Genomic DNA, 12,357 nt, shown 5'->3' on the forward strand with positions numbered 1-12,357 from the left:
ATTAAACTGCATTTTTATTTTGAATTTCACTTCCATTAAATGTTTCAAAAGCAATCCAATAATACAAAATGTTTACATTTTCTACAATTTTTTAAATATTTTTTATTATTATTGGCAATAGGCATTAATTTCCTAAAATATATGAATCAAAACTCTGAAATCTTTAATGTGGAAGTGAAAAATAAGCTTTGCCTGTTTGCAGTGAGACAAAAATAAGAGTTACTTTCATACCCACAGTGACTCTTGCCATTTAAACCTGATTTACGTTAAACTGAAAATCTCAGACATTTCAAACTCAAGGATGTCTTATTGCACTAAAAAACACAACTTGTAATAAGGAAAAAAGCAGTGCTACAATAACTTTTTGCACTTAAAAACTGAAATTTGGACATAACCACAGCACTGTCTCTGTGTGTGTGTGTGTGCGTGTGTGTGTGCGTGTGCGTGTGCGTGTGCGTGTGCGTGTGCGTTTGTGTGAGCATCATACACAAAAATGTTACGATGATAGAAATCTGGACTAGATCCCTCCTGGCACCCATGACTGAGTGTGACGTAATCAATGCTGGCATGTTCAGGCCTTTTCAGAAACACTTCAAACATGCACAGAGTGAAAAACAGGACTTTAAAGCAGCCAATTGACATTTCTTGATATCATTCCGTTTTCATCATTTACATTATTGTATCTTTGGTTGTCTCTAGTTTATGTCTCTTAGCTCAATTGTCATAATTTGTCCGTTTTAGTTTCTGTCGTCACATTTATTAGGGTCAGTCATTCATGTCTAATCAGGATTATTGGTTTGTTGTAGTTGTTTTTTTTGATGAACTGTGCTGTTTGTCTTCTGCTGTCGTGGCTGCATTCATATTGTCTCTACTGTTACCAATGCAGTTATTATTAGTGATGAGACAGGTCAGACAGAATAGCAAAGCTGATTCAAATGATCACAGTGGTTGTAGTTCATTAGAGAAAATGGAAAATAATATTTAGAAAAACATTCACAAATTTATTTAAATTACGAAATATGGATTTTTGATAGAGCTGTTACCTAAGAATCAATCAAGAAATCAATTCCGAGATTTTCAAAATACATCGCCTTGTTCTCTTGAATTGTTAGGTTTTAACAGCAGATAGTGCGCTAGGCTAGTTTTTAACTCTATACTCATGAAAAAGTGTGCTTGTGTGTTTGCGAGTCATGTAAGTTATGAGAATAATGTAAAAAAACCTTATTATGAACACTATGTTCCATCCACCTATTTTTATGCACATTTTAGATACAGTATGCGCATAAAAAAATGGTTGATGGAAACATCAAGATGCGAATACATTTTGAAAATGCGCATAAAAAAACGTATGCGCATAACTGAGTGTGATAAACTTTATTCGATAAGAAAAGATACTCATAACCTATGATGGAAATTTCAGTATGCACTGGAAAAAGGTCATCTGATTTTGTTATAAGAGATCATGTGATGATAAAAATGTGTGTGAATGGACAAACCAGCAGCCTGAGCACATTGTAAAACATTTGAAATAATGTTTTGGTCATTCTAAAACACTTTCACGCTTTTAGTATTAGTGTTATTTTATTATTAATTACCTCCAGAACTGTCAAGAGTGTCTGTACTTCTCTGCGTCTTATGCCTTCAATCGCCACCACACACCATTGCATGTCGCCATTGTTAATTTATTAAATAATGAAAAGATTCATGCAGTCTTTAATTTTGATATTTGGCACCAGGAAGTGACGATGTTGTTCTCTTTGACTCTTTATTCTCTTTATTTGCATGTCTTTTATGTCATAATCCAGTTTTGCACATCAATTTTATTCGCAACTTTGGATGGAAACATAACTAGTGTTGTAATTTGCCTAAACCTTTTTTTAACTTCATTAATGATTATTTTTAGGTTCATGTGGTGTTTGTAGGGAAGTGGATGCAAGCTGAGTATGGCTGTTTATAAAACATACAGCGCCATAAACTGTTAAAAACTAAACTGAAAGAATTGATTACAAAGGAGGAGAATATCTGTCACAATCACCAGCCAATCAGGCTTGCAGATCGGACTACAATTCTGTCATTTTATGAACTACATAGCCTGTCATGCACCTCACACACACCTTTTCTGGAAGCACCATTGATTGCACACACACACAGCTGGGAGCTGCTCAAAGACTGATTACACAGACTATTTATACAGCTCACATTCCCACACACTTTGCTGAGTCTTTTTGGTTAAACTCTGTAACATTACGAAGCGTTGTCCTGTGTTTAGTCTATCCGTGTTTGACCCTTGCCTTGTTGCCTTGGTATGTTGTCTGACGCCTGTATCGACAATTTGTCCGTGACCTGAATAAGCTTCTGGATTTCCATGTATGTACCCATTTGCTCCTGTGTTTGACCATTGCCTGTCTGACGTTTTTAAATAAAGTTGCACGTGGATCCTCACTCTTTTGTCACTTGACTCTCCTGTGGTTATAATAGCAATAGACCATTTTAATGTGGTCATGTCATTGGCACATGAACATTTCATGCTTGTTATCAAACTATTTCACAACTGTAACAAGAGGCAATTCAATTACAATTTAATGTTAAAACAGCTATCATAACATTATTTATCAATATGCGGCTCTTTTTGGATTGTCAGGAGCTATAGAAATTAAAAATGTAAATATATATCTGGCGGTTATCATTTTTTTAAGCTGTAAAATATTATTGAAGGAAGACAGCTAAAGAGCCACTTATTTTTGGTCAAAGAGCCACCTGTGTCTCGCGAGCCATAGATTCCCAACCACTGGCTTAGACCATCACTGTACCTCTCACGATCTGTTCTATTGCTTATTCACTCTCGTCGCCATGATTTCCGGGTATTTTAACTCATTTTTTGGGAAACACGGAGCTGCTATAAATTTGCAGAGACTCGCGGAGCTTCCAGGAGAGGTCATAAGGTTGGATGAGACACCACATCTGTCGCACCACGTCTGTAAATATTTTAGCTGCTGTGACGCGAGTGCATCGATAGCTCTGGCCCCCACGCATCATTTTCCTGTGTTGTGGCTGCTGTAGGCTATGCATAATATACGGGAACGCACATGCGTCGTCGGTCCTGTCAGATGTGGCGCGCACTCTCATCCCCATACACCAGAGAGTGGCTGTGTCGAACTCCACCGAGCGTGATTCAGAGAGCAGAAATTTGCAATCGCGCGACCATGTAGAGACAGAAATCACATGCTATTGTGTAAATAAGATATTACATATGGCTATTTACCTTGTTTATTAAAATAAGTTGTGATCTGGCGCTATATATAAAATGCAATTAACTTATCTTCAAGGGGGTCTGGGAAAGTCGTTGGGAGGGCGGGCGCCCCCTTAATATAATGGTAGGGGAAATTTCTATCACCCATAATGGTAAGGGAAAGATCACACTGTTTTTTTTTTTTTTTTTTTTTGCGGTGTCAGGAAAGTAGTTTTAACCTAAAAACAATACATTTAAGTTTTCTCAGAGATACACAGATGTAGGTGTGTGAGGACTAAATCATATATTATATTGTGTATAAAAAAATAAGTCTGACTTATTGCCAGCAATACACTGCATGCACTGGGGAGGTTTGCTGCTGAGTGTGATATGGGTGGGATTAGAATCAGCACCTCCAAGTTCGAGTTTTGTTGGCAGGGTGCACCCTTATAAATAGGGTGAGGAGCTTTGTCACCTGAGGGGAGCTTGGAGTAGAACTGCTGCTTCTCCACATCGAGAGATGTCAGCTGAGGTGGCTCAGGCATCTGTTTCGATACCTCCTGGACGCCTACCTAGGGAGGTGTTCCAGGCATGTCCCACTGGGAGGAGGCCTCGGGGAGGACTCAGGACATGCTGGAGGAACTTTGTCTCTTGGCTTGCCTGGGAACGCCTCGGCATCCTCCCGGAGGAGCTGGAGGAAATGTCTGGGAAGAGGGAAGTCTGGAGTTCTCTTCTGAGACTGTTTACCCAGTAGAAACATTTTATGTTTACTATCAGTGTATTATGGTATTATTATCAATGGATTGTTATCTTGTAGAATAATTTAACGAATTTACTTTGAAAAAAAAAAACTTATGAATGCTAAAGTTTCTATGTGGTAATATTGTTGTTGTAAGGTAAACATGCATAGTGCCTAACAATGCCTTCAACCATAAGTGTGTTCATAATATAGTGTGGCTTATTCAAATCAAAATCTGATTTGCTGATTACATTTTGGAGACTATTGGTTACTATTTACCCATAGTTACCCATAGTATCAGTATCAGCTGACATGTTTAGGTGCATAACTTCTTTCTTTTCCACTATTCCTTAAAGCCCCTTTTATACTTCTTTTTACAAGATGTAAAATAAGTCACAGATGTCCCTTGAAGGTGTATGTGAAGTTTCAGCTCAAAATACCTGTAACGAATTAGCTCAAAGTAAATTGAAGATTCATTTGAACGGGGCTTCAAAAGAATCGACTCTTTAAATCCGAACAATTGAATTCAACTACGGCTATTGCTATCAAAAATAAAAACCCATTTATGTAATAGCAGGATAACAAGATCGAAGTTTAAGGCATTAGATTCATAAATATGCACAGGCACCTTTCTTTATACAAAATGAACTTTATTGACGAATCTAACAGAAACTAATACCTAGCACAAACATTCATACAAGTGTAGAGAAGAGTAAAGAAAAGAAAAAAAAGAGTTTGAGAGTGTAATGATGGAAAAGCCTCAGATTTTGTAAGACCAAACCAAGCGAACCAAAAATAATCAATGTAACGCTTCTGTGGTCTCTTTAGGGTTACATTTAGTTTATACCAGTTTAGTGGTAGTCTGGAAGTGTTACTTGCGTTCCCTTTGTGATGTGAAGAACTCCCTCTATTGAGCACAAGGTTAGCTGGCGGTCAGTTCTTTGTCCTTGCTTGGAGTGGGTTGGAGTCGGTTGTTTTAAGTTTTGAAGCGGCAAAAGGACAAGTCGTGTTGACTTCTGGATTCACGGCGCACTAAACTTAACTAGACTCTCGACAGAAAAGGAAGAAATAAAGGTATTGGAGATGGGAATGTCTGAGCTGTGCTGTTAACACATTTTGTCAGGGTCTACGCCTGCTCCCCGGAGTTCACTGGGTGTTCTCCTGGGGTGCTCCTAGATTCTAGTTCTGGGTTCACTCTGGTCTAGGCGGTGGCCTTAGGTCACAAGCTTTTATAAGGATGGTTTTGTACCCACCCTCTGGAACCGAATTGACCAATGAGAAGGTAACTCCCCCGAGGTACGTTTTATAGTCTTTGTTGCAAAGTGTGTTGATTTGCACAGGCATTCTGGGTGTAAGCTGATGCAGAAGTGTTTAAAGTTATTTAAAAGCGTTAATATGTTGCACACGTATTAACATAAAATGTAAACATTTCGTTCAGTACACCAAATTAGCTTTGTAAGGACATCAAACATGAAACATCTATGATCTTGTTTAGCTGTGGTAGAGTTAAACATTGATTGCAGAAGTATTAAAACCATAATGTCAATACATGAGCAAGAGACTTGTTGCAAAACACCAGAATACACATAAAGAGAGAATAAAAGTTTACATCAAAAGCATCAGTCTTAAGCATGAAGCATAAAGAAGTTTTGACTAGGTCTCTGTACATTTCTGAGCGCATTTCTTTTGTGTCGTAAATGCCTTGGAGTCATATTAAACAATGACTATCCAGTCTTTTCCTGGGTAGGAGAGGTTGATGGTCTATTATTTGTTGAATAAAGCAAAATAATTATGTCACATTGGCCACAATTGTTACAATACCACACAAACTATTTTTATAACTCTTTAAAACTGCCCCTTTTAGGCTTTGATCCTAATTGTGCTATTTTGGTGACTTTCTCTTTAAATTCAAATGAGATTATGCTCTTTTCAAAAGAGGGCGGAGCTACAAACATCTATGTGTCAGCATAGTGGCAGATTCAAAACAGGATTAACGTTATCTCTGTGAAAATCTGAACTCTAATGGTGGATGGCTGCTTCTCACTTAGGGCTGTTATGCTCATGCTAATGCACCTGATGCTAATGAGGAAGAGATTGTCACTAATTGGTGGGGCTTTCTCCCTCTGATGACACATACAAAGGGAGAATGTCAGTCAAAGTGTTTCTGCAGACTGTTTTTATCAAGTGTGATTATAAAAATAGAGATAATTAATTTTTACCCATCTTCTACTATATTCTATATTCACACAATGCTGTGATTAAACCCCTTATAAAAGTTATTTTTGCATAATAGCTTTAAATCAGTGGTTAAAATGAACAAATAAACAGTTAGATTGAATGAACATTGCATAATAACTGTTATTTCTGTGTGTACAGTATGCGCGGGTCTGGATCCCAGATGACGAGGAGGTGTGGAAGTCAGCGGAGCTCACTAAAGACTACAGACAAGGAGACGGCGTACTGCAGCTACAGCTGGAGGATGGAAAGGTCAGCATAATGGCTGTTTATAAGCCTCATTTCATTAACATTACTTACAGCGCAATGGATCTACTGGTACTTTAATTGTAGTTGATCCTTCGACCTTTCAGTGTAGGCAGCCTATCAGTAACTATTAGCTTAATCGTGCCACTGTCAATAACATTGTACTGAGTATTCTATAATCTTGAGTTTGTAAAAGCTAAAGTGAATTGCTTTTAGAATCCATTATAGACTAATAGTGTTTGTCAGGCACGCAGAAATGCACATAAACCATATGATATTGTTACAGTAACCTTAAAACATTTTATTTGTTAATAGGACAAGGATGAGGGTTCCCATTTTGATGTCTGCATTAAATTACATTTACAAATGTGATTTTTATTATCACATATAAAGCTTATTATATAAATGCAATTTAAAGCTCCTTTTTACAAGATGTAAAATTAGTCTCTGATGTCTCTAGAGTGTGTATGTGAAGTTTCAGCTCAAAATACCACACTTATAATGTTTTATAATTCTCTGAAACTGCCCCTTTAAGGCTTTGATCCTAATTGTGCCATTTTGGTGACTGTCGCTTTAAATTCAAAAGATATTGTGCTTTTTTTTTCAAAAGAGGGTGGAGCTACAAACACCTCAAAACACACAGGAGCTTCAACAAAGGCCGCATTTACACTGCACTTTTCAAGTGACTCAATTCCGATTTTTTTTTTCCATGTAGCACAGATCGGATATGGCCCATGTACGTGTAAGCAGGAACAAATCACACGGATTCCAATTTTTACTCTAATCAGATTCAGGCCTTGTTCATATGTGGAAATTTGGTAGATCGGATTTTCACCCGATCTTTAATGCGCGTCATTAAAAACCGTAGCGAATGACGTCTGACACTTTCTTTTCAGAACAGACTTCAGCAGTCCCAAACCTTAAATCTCATACACGAGGACTTAAAACAGCTTTTATATTGTCATATAACACAGGTATTTAAGCATGTTAACGAGAGCGAGAGAGCGCACTTAACCAATATAAACTAATGTAAAACTGGTGCATACATCACATGCATACATCACAGCATGGACATGACATTAAGATGCCTAATGGTTTAAAAAAGCCTATCAAAAGAAGATGGACAAATGAGAACCTTTCTGTCATTAACTATAGTAAAACAGCTTGTCAAAAGCTGCGAACCGATTACATACAGGAACAGAGAAAAGAGCACTCTTTAATTTTCAGCTGTTAGTTAGAGCCCGCTCTTTTTTTTCCTGGTCATTGCACCTTTGTCGTGTGCTGTGTAAATGCAGACGATCGGATATGAGTCACTTTTAAAACATGATGTTAGCAGGTCATCAAAAAAAATAAGATACAGTCACAAAATTGGAATTGACCATCAAGATCTGCTGTGTAAATGCAGCCAAAGTGTCATGGATTTTTCAAAAACAAGACTAATGTCCTGTGCTAATGAGGGAGAGATTGTCACTAATGGGTGGGGCTTTTCCCCTCTGATGACACCTACCATGAATGTCAATCAAATTGTTTTTGCAGACTGTTTTTATAAAGTGTGATCATGAAAAATAAAGTTAAGTAAATTCTTACCATTAGAAGCTGGTTTATTCACAGGCTGCTGCCCTAAAACTGTTTAAACGTCTTATAAAAATGAATAATATGCATAATATGCACCCTTTGAAGCCTGTGCTGTATTGTTTCAAATAACTTTGGTGAAAATGAAAAGTCAAACTCATTCAGCAGCGTAACATTTGTTCACAATGTACTTACTCTGTTATTTTCTTCTGACGATATATCAAATAAGTGGTTATAACAAATTGTATTATATTTTTAATTCTCCACAATTTAATTACTGACAGATGGGTAAGAATCAGGGATTTGAAGGATATTGGCTTAGATGACAAAAAAATTATAAAATGGTAAAAATGACAAATTATTAATATTTTGCGATTGCACTCCGAGTGTATGTTGTCTGTTTTTAATATCTGACAAGATTTTTTGTATATAAACTGTTAGGATAAAAATATTTCTTTTGGAGAAAGTCTTATTTGTTTTATTTCAGCTAGAATAAAAAAGCAGTTTTTAATTTTTTAAAAACCATTTTAAGGTCAAAATTATTAGCCCCTTTAAGCTATATATTTTTTTCGGTAGTTTACAGAACAAACCATCATTATACAATAACTTGCCTAATTACCCTAACCTGGCTAGTTAACTTAATTAAACTTGTTAAGCCTTTAAATGTCACTTTAAGCTGCATAGAAGTGTCTTGAAAAATATCTAGTCAAATATTATTTACTGTCATCATGGCAAAGATAAAATAAATCAGTTATTAGAAATGAGTTATTATAACTATTATGTTTAGAAATGTGTTGAAAAAAATATTTCTGTTAAACAGAAATTGGGGAAAAAAACAAACGGGGGGTAATAATTCTGACTTCAACTGTATATAGTAGTTCTGGGTAACAGTAGTTCTGGGTTTAAATGATTTTTGGTTCTCACATCACTGATCTCTGTTGGGCACTAATGACAGTGAATGCAAGGCTAAAAGTATTTTTGGTGTTTTTATCATCATCTTTTAATGTTGAGTATTTTTTTCATCTGATGGCTTTATTTATTTACAATCCATCAATAATAAACATTCCATTAAATGCACATTCAGAGTTTTTCCATGTCATGAAAGAAAATATTAACTGGCACTGTCAAGTTTCAGAAAGGCACAAAAAAGTGTGCATATTAGATTGAAGTCGCAAACTAATTCGGTGTGAGACAGACCTAAATTTAGGTCTTCATTACATGAAAACATTCCATTTATTGTAGCCCTTCGAATGATTGTTCATAAAATAATTTTTCTGTGGAGCTTAAAAGAAAATATTTAGCATAATATATAATTTTTTGGCACGTATAATTGGAGTTATGTATAGTTGATTCTGTTGATTGTGAAAGTTATTGGTAGTTAAATCTTCCATGGAATATCAGTATTGTTTTAAAGTAATATGTAATAAGAAATAAAGTAATTATGCATTTTACAATCCAGGCTTTGCTTTTTAGAATTGCGAGTTTATATCTTACAGTTGACATTAATAAACATTTTCTATTTTTTTTCTCATAATTGTGACTTTAGACTCACAATTGCAAGTTTCCGTCTCACAATTCTGAAAGAAATGGGGTTTAGATTAAGCAACAGTTATTAACTACTGACTTATTACCTGTCTATTATTATGGTATTAACTGTTTATTAGTACTTATAAAATTATGATATAAATTTCTAGTCCTACCCAATACACAACCCAGCTATGCTTTACTATTAATAAGCAGTTAATTAGTAGTTTGAGCTAAAAGTCTACAAAAGACTTGTGATACAACACAAGTCATAAATGTGATAGAAATCATTGGAATTACAGTATCTTTTGTTTATTTCATGGCAGAAAGAAGCTTTCACAGTAAGTCAATGCTAGCCAAAATCCACAAACATTCTACTAAACGCCTTCTTTTATGCTCCACAGAAGAAAGAAAGTCATAGGGAATGACATGAGGGTGAACAAATGATGACATAATTATATATTTCTTGCTGTGACATTTCAAATCCAGCCTTTAGAAATGCCTGAGAGGTCAGTGAAGTCATAATGGCATTAGTTGTCTTGTGCCTTGTGACTGGTTCACGACAAATCAGTTTTGAATATCCCGAAGCATGAATGAGTCAATTTCCCAGTCATTAAAAAAAGGGTTTCAAAATGCCGTCTGTGTTGTGAATTGTGTTATTCAGGACCTGGAGTTTAAATTGGACCCCAAGACAAACAACTTGCCACACCTGCGTAACCCAGATATCCTGGTGGGAGAAAATGACCTGACGGCTCTCAGCTACCTTCACGAACCCGCTGTGTTACACAACCTGAAAGTGCGCTTCATCGACTCCAAGCTCATCTACACATACTGCGGTAAATAAAAAAAATAATAATCACACACACACACGGAGACTACTGTATGTATCCTATCCCCTTCAACCCTACACTGTAAATAAATACTGCGTTCCATGCAATTTCTTAATGGTGCTGTATATACTTTTTTGACTCCTCTAAAGCATAAAAATACCTTAATATGTTTTCAGATATTTAAGAAACATGCCAAGTGAACATACTTTTTTATCTGAAAAACAATGCTGAAGTCAGATATTCTGCTTTGAAAGTGTGCTTTCAGTGACGGAACATCTGTCATTGTTTTGGTTCTTTAACCCCCTAATGTCAGTTTAGCCAATTATATTTCAGCACTTCTTTCTTAAACTGGTTTGTAAAATCCACACTAGCGGCTTAGTAACTTCTAGCTAGTTTGTAACTAAAGTTGTTCTTACTTCGGTTGCACCACATGCTTTTAAGGCAAACCATAGTTAGTAGGTCGTAAGCTCTCCATAAAGTCATGCGTAGTCGCATTGAATGATGTAATATCTAGTGGTGTAAAGTAACTAGTTACAAATATTCAAATTACTGTAATTGAGTAGTTTTTCTCAGGAACTGTAATTTACTAAGTCGTTTTAAAAATGTGCACTTTTACTCTCCCTTGAGTACATTTTTAGTGCAGTATTGATACTTTTACTCCAAAACTTTCCTTCAACTTGCAGTCACTACTTTATTTTTTCTTGTCTATGGGGATTAGAAAAATCAGTCTTGCGAGTCCAATCAAATCACACATAGAAGTAAAGAGGTAAATCACATCATAATGAACTACCTCAAGACATGTGCACTTTATATTTGCAGCAAACTGTTTGGAAGCATTAAAGTGTTCAAGAAGATGTCCAAAATCTTTACACACATTGACACAGAGACCCAATGTTTAGATGCATGTCACTGATGAGAAGATGACGGATGTTTACTGTACGATGACCGAAATTGCCTTAAACACCCAGCAGGCACAAGACCTCAACATAATGTCTGATTGAAATTGCACCCCAACATCGTGAGGATGTTGCATTTTGTTTGGAAATGAAAATCGCGAACCTAACGTCAGGCCGATGTCTATGTCCAACGACCAACCTAAAATCAACCAAATATCAACATCTAATGACATTGTGTGGACGTTACCAATATGACGTCTATCAGACGTTGGATTTTGGTTGCCATACCTGACAAATAAATGTCAGTATTTGTCGTCAATATGACGTTGGTTTAAGATGTTGACTCGACATTGGATTTTGGTCACTTTTCAACACAACCTAAAATCAAACAAATATCAATGTCATTTGACGTCGTTATTGGACATCAAAATAATGTTGTCCTTAGCAGTGACTAGACATTGAATTTTGGTCACCTGACATCACAACCTAAATCTAACCTAATAATAACGTCTTATGATATTGTGTGTCTGTTGGGCAATAATTAAGGCACTACAGAATGTTACGTTTACACACATTCACTAATTACTTGAAAATGCATCAGCCTTTTACAACCTAATACTCACTACTCTTGAGCACTTTTGAAAGGGCTACTTTTTACTCATACTTTGAGTAATATTTACAACAGATACTTACGTTAAACTGCTTTAGAATTCTGCAACTAATGCATCTATATATAACTGTCGTATAAAAAAATTAAATGATAAATTATATTAAAGTACATTACATTACAGTCACTATAACAGATGACGCACACACCTTCATCGCATGCAAGTTATCAAAACATAAAAATTTTTTTTATATCCTACACGGGAAAGAAAAAAGACTCAGTCATGAAGAAATTTTCGATTCAGTTGATGGAGACAATTAACACAAAACACTCCTTGAAACAAACTCTTCTTTCACAAACGGTTCATTTTATTTTCAAGATTTGAGGTGAACTATCTGCTGCTGCTTTCAGTAGTATGGCAATATATGTCATGTAAAATGGCATTCAAACTCACATTATTAGCATCTAACACTGAAAAA

The 12,357-nt window shown here is 35.9% G+C and overlaps 1 protein-coding gene across 1 annotated transcript in view; it reads left to right on the forward strand.

The window, feature by feature from the left end:
* myo5aa (myosin VAa) overlaps nucleotides 1-12,357 on the forward strand; it is a 160,270-nt gene that overhangs the window by 25,956 nt on the left and 121,957 nt on the right. The window contains exons 2-3 of the mRNA XM_056478058.1: nucleotides 6,345-6,455; nucleotides 10,210-10,381. Of these exons, the coding sequence (XP_056334033.1) occupies nucleotides 6,345-6,455; nucleotides 10,210-10,381 (283 nt within the window). The remainder of the gene's footprint in view (nucleotides 1-6,344; nucleotides 6,456-10,209; nucleotides 10,382-12,357) is intronic.

The sequence above is a fragment of the Danio aesculapii genome, chromosome 18 (assembly GCF_903798145.1).
Source record: "Danio aesculapii chromosome 18, fDanAes4.1, whole genome shotgun sequence".
Taxonomy (NCBI): domain Eukaryota; kingdom Metazoa; phylum Chordata; class Actinopteri; order Cypriniformes; family Danionidae; genus Danio; species Danio aesculapii.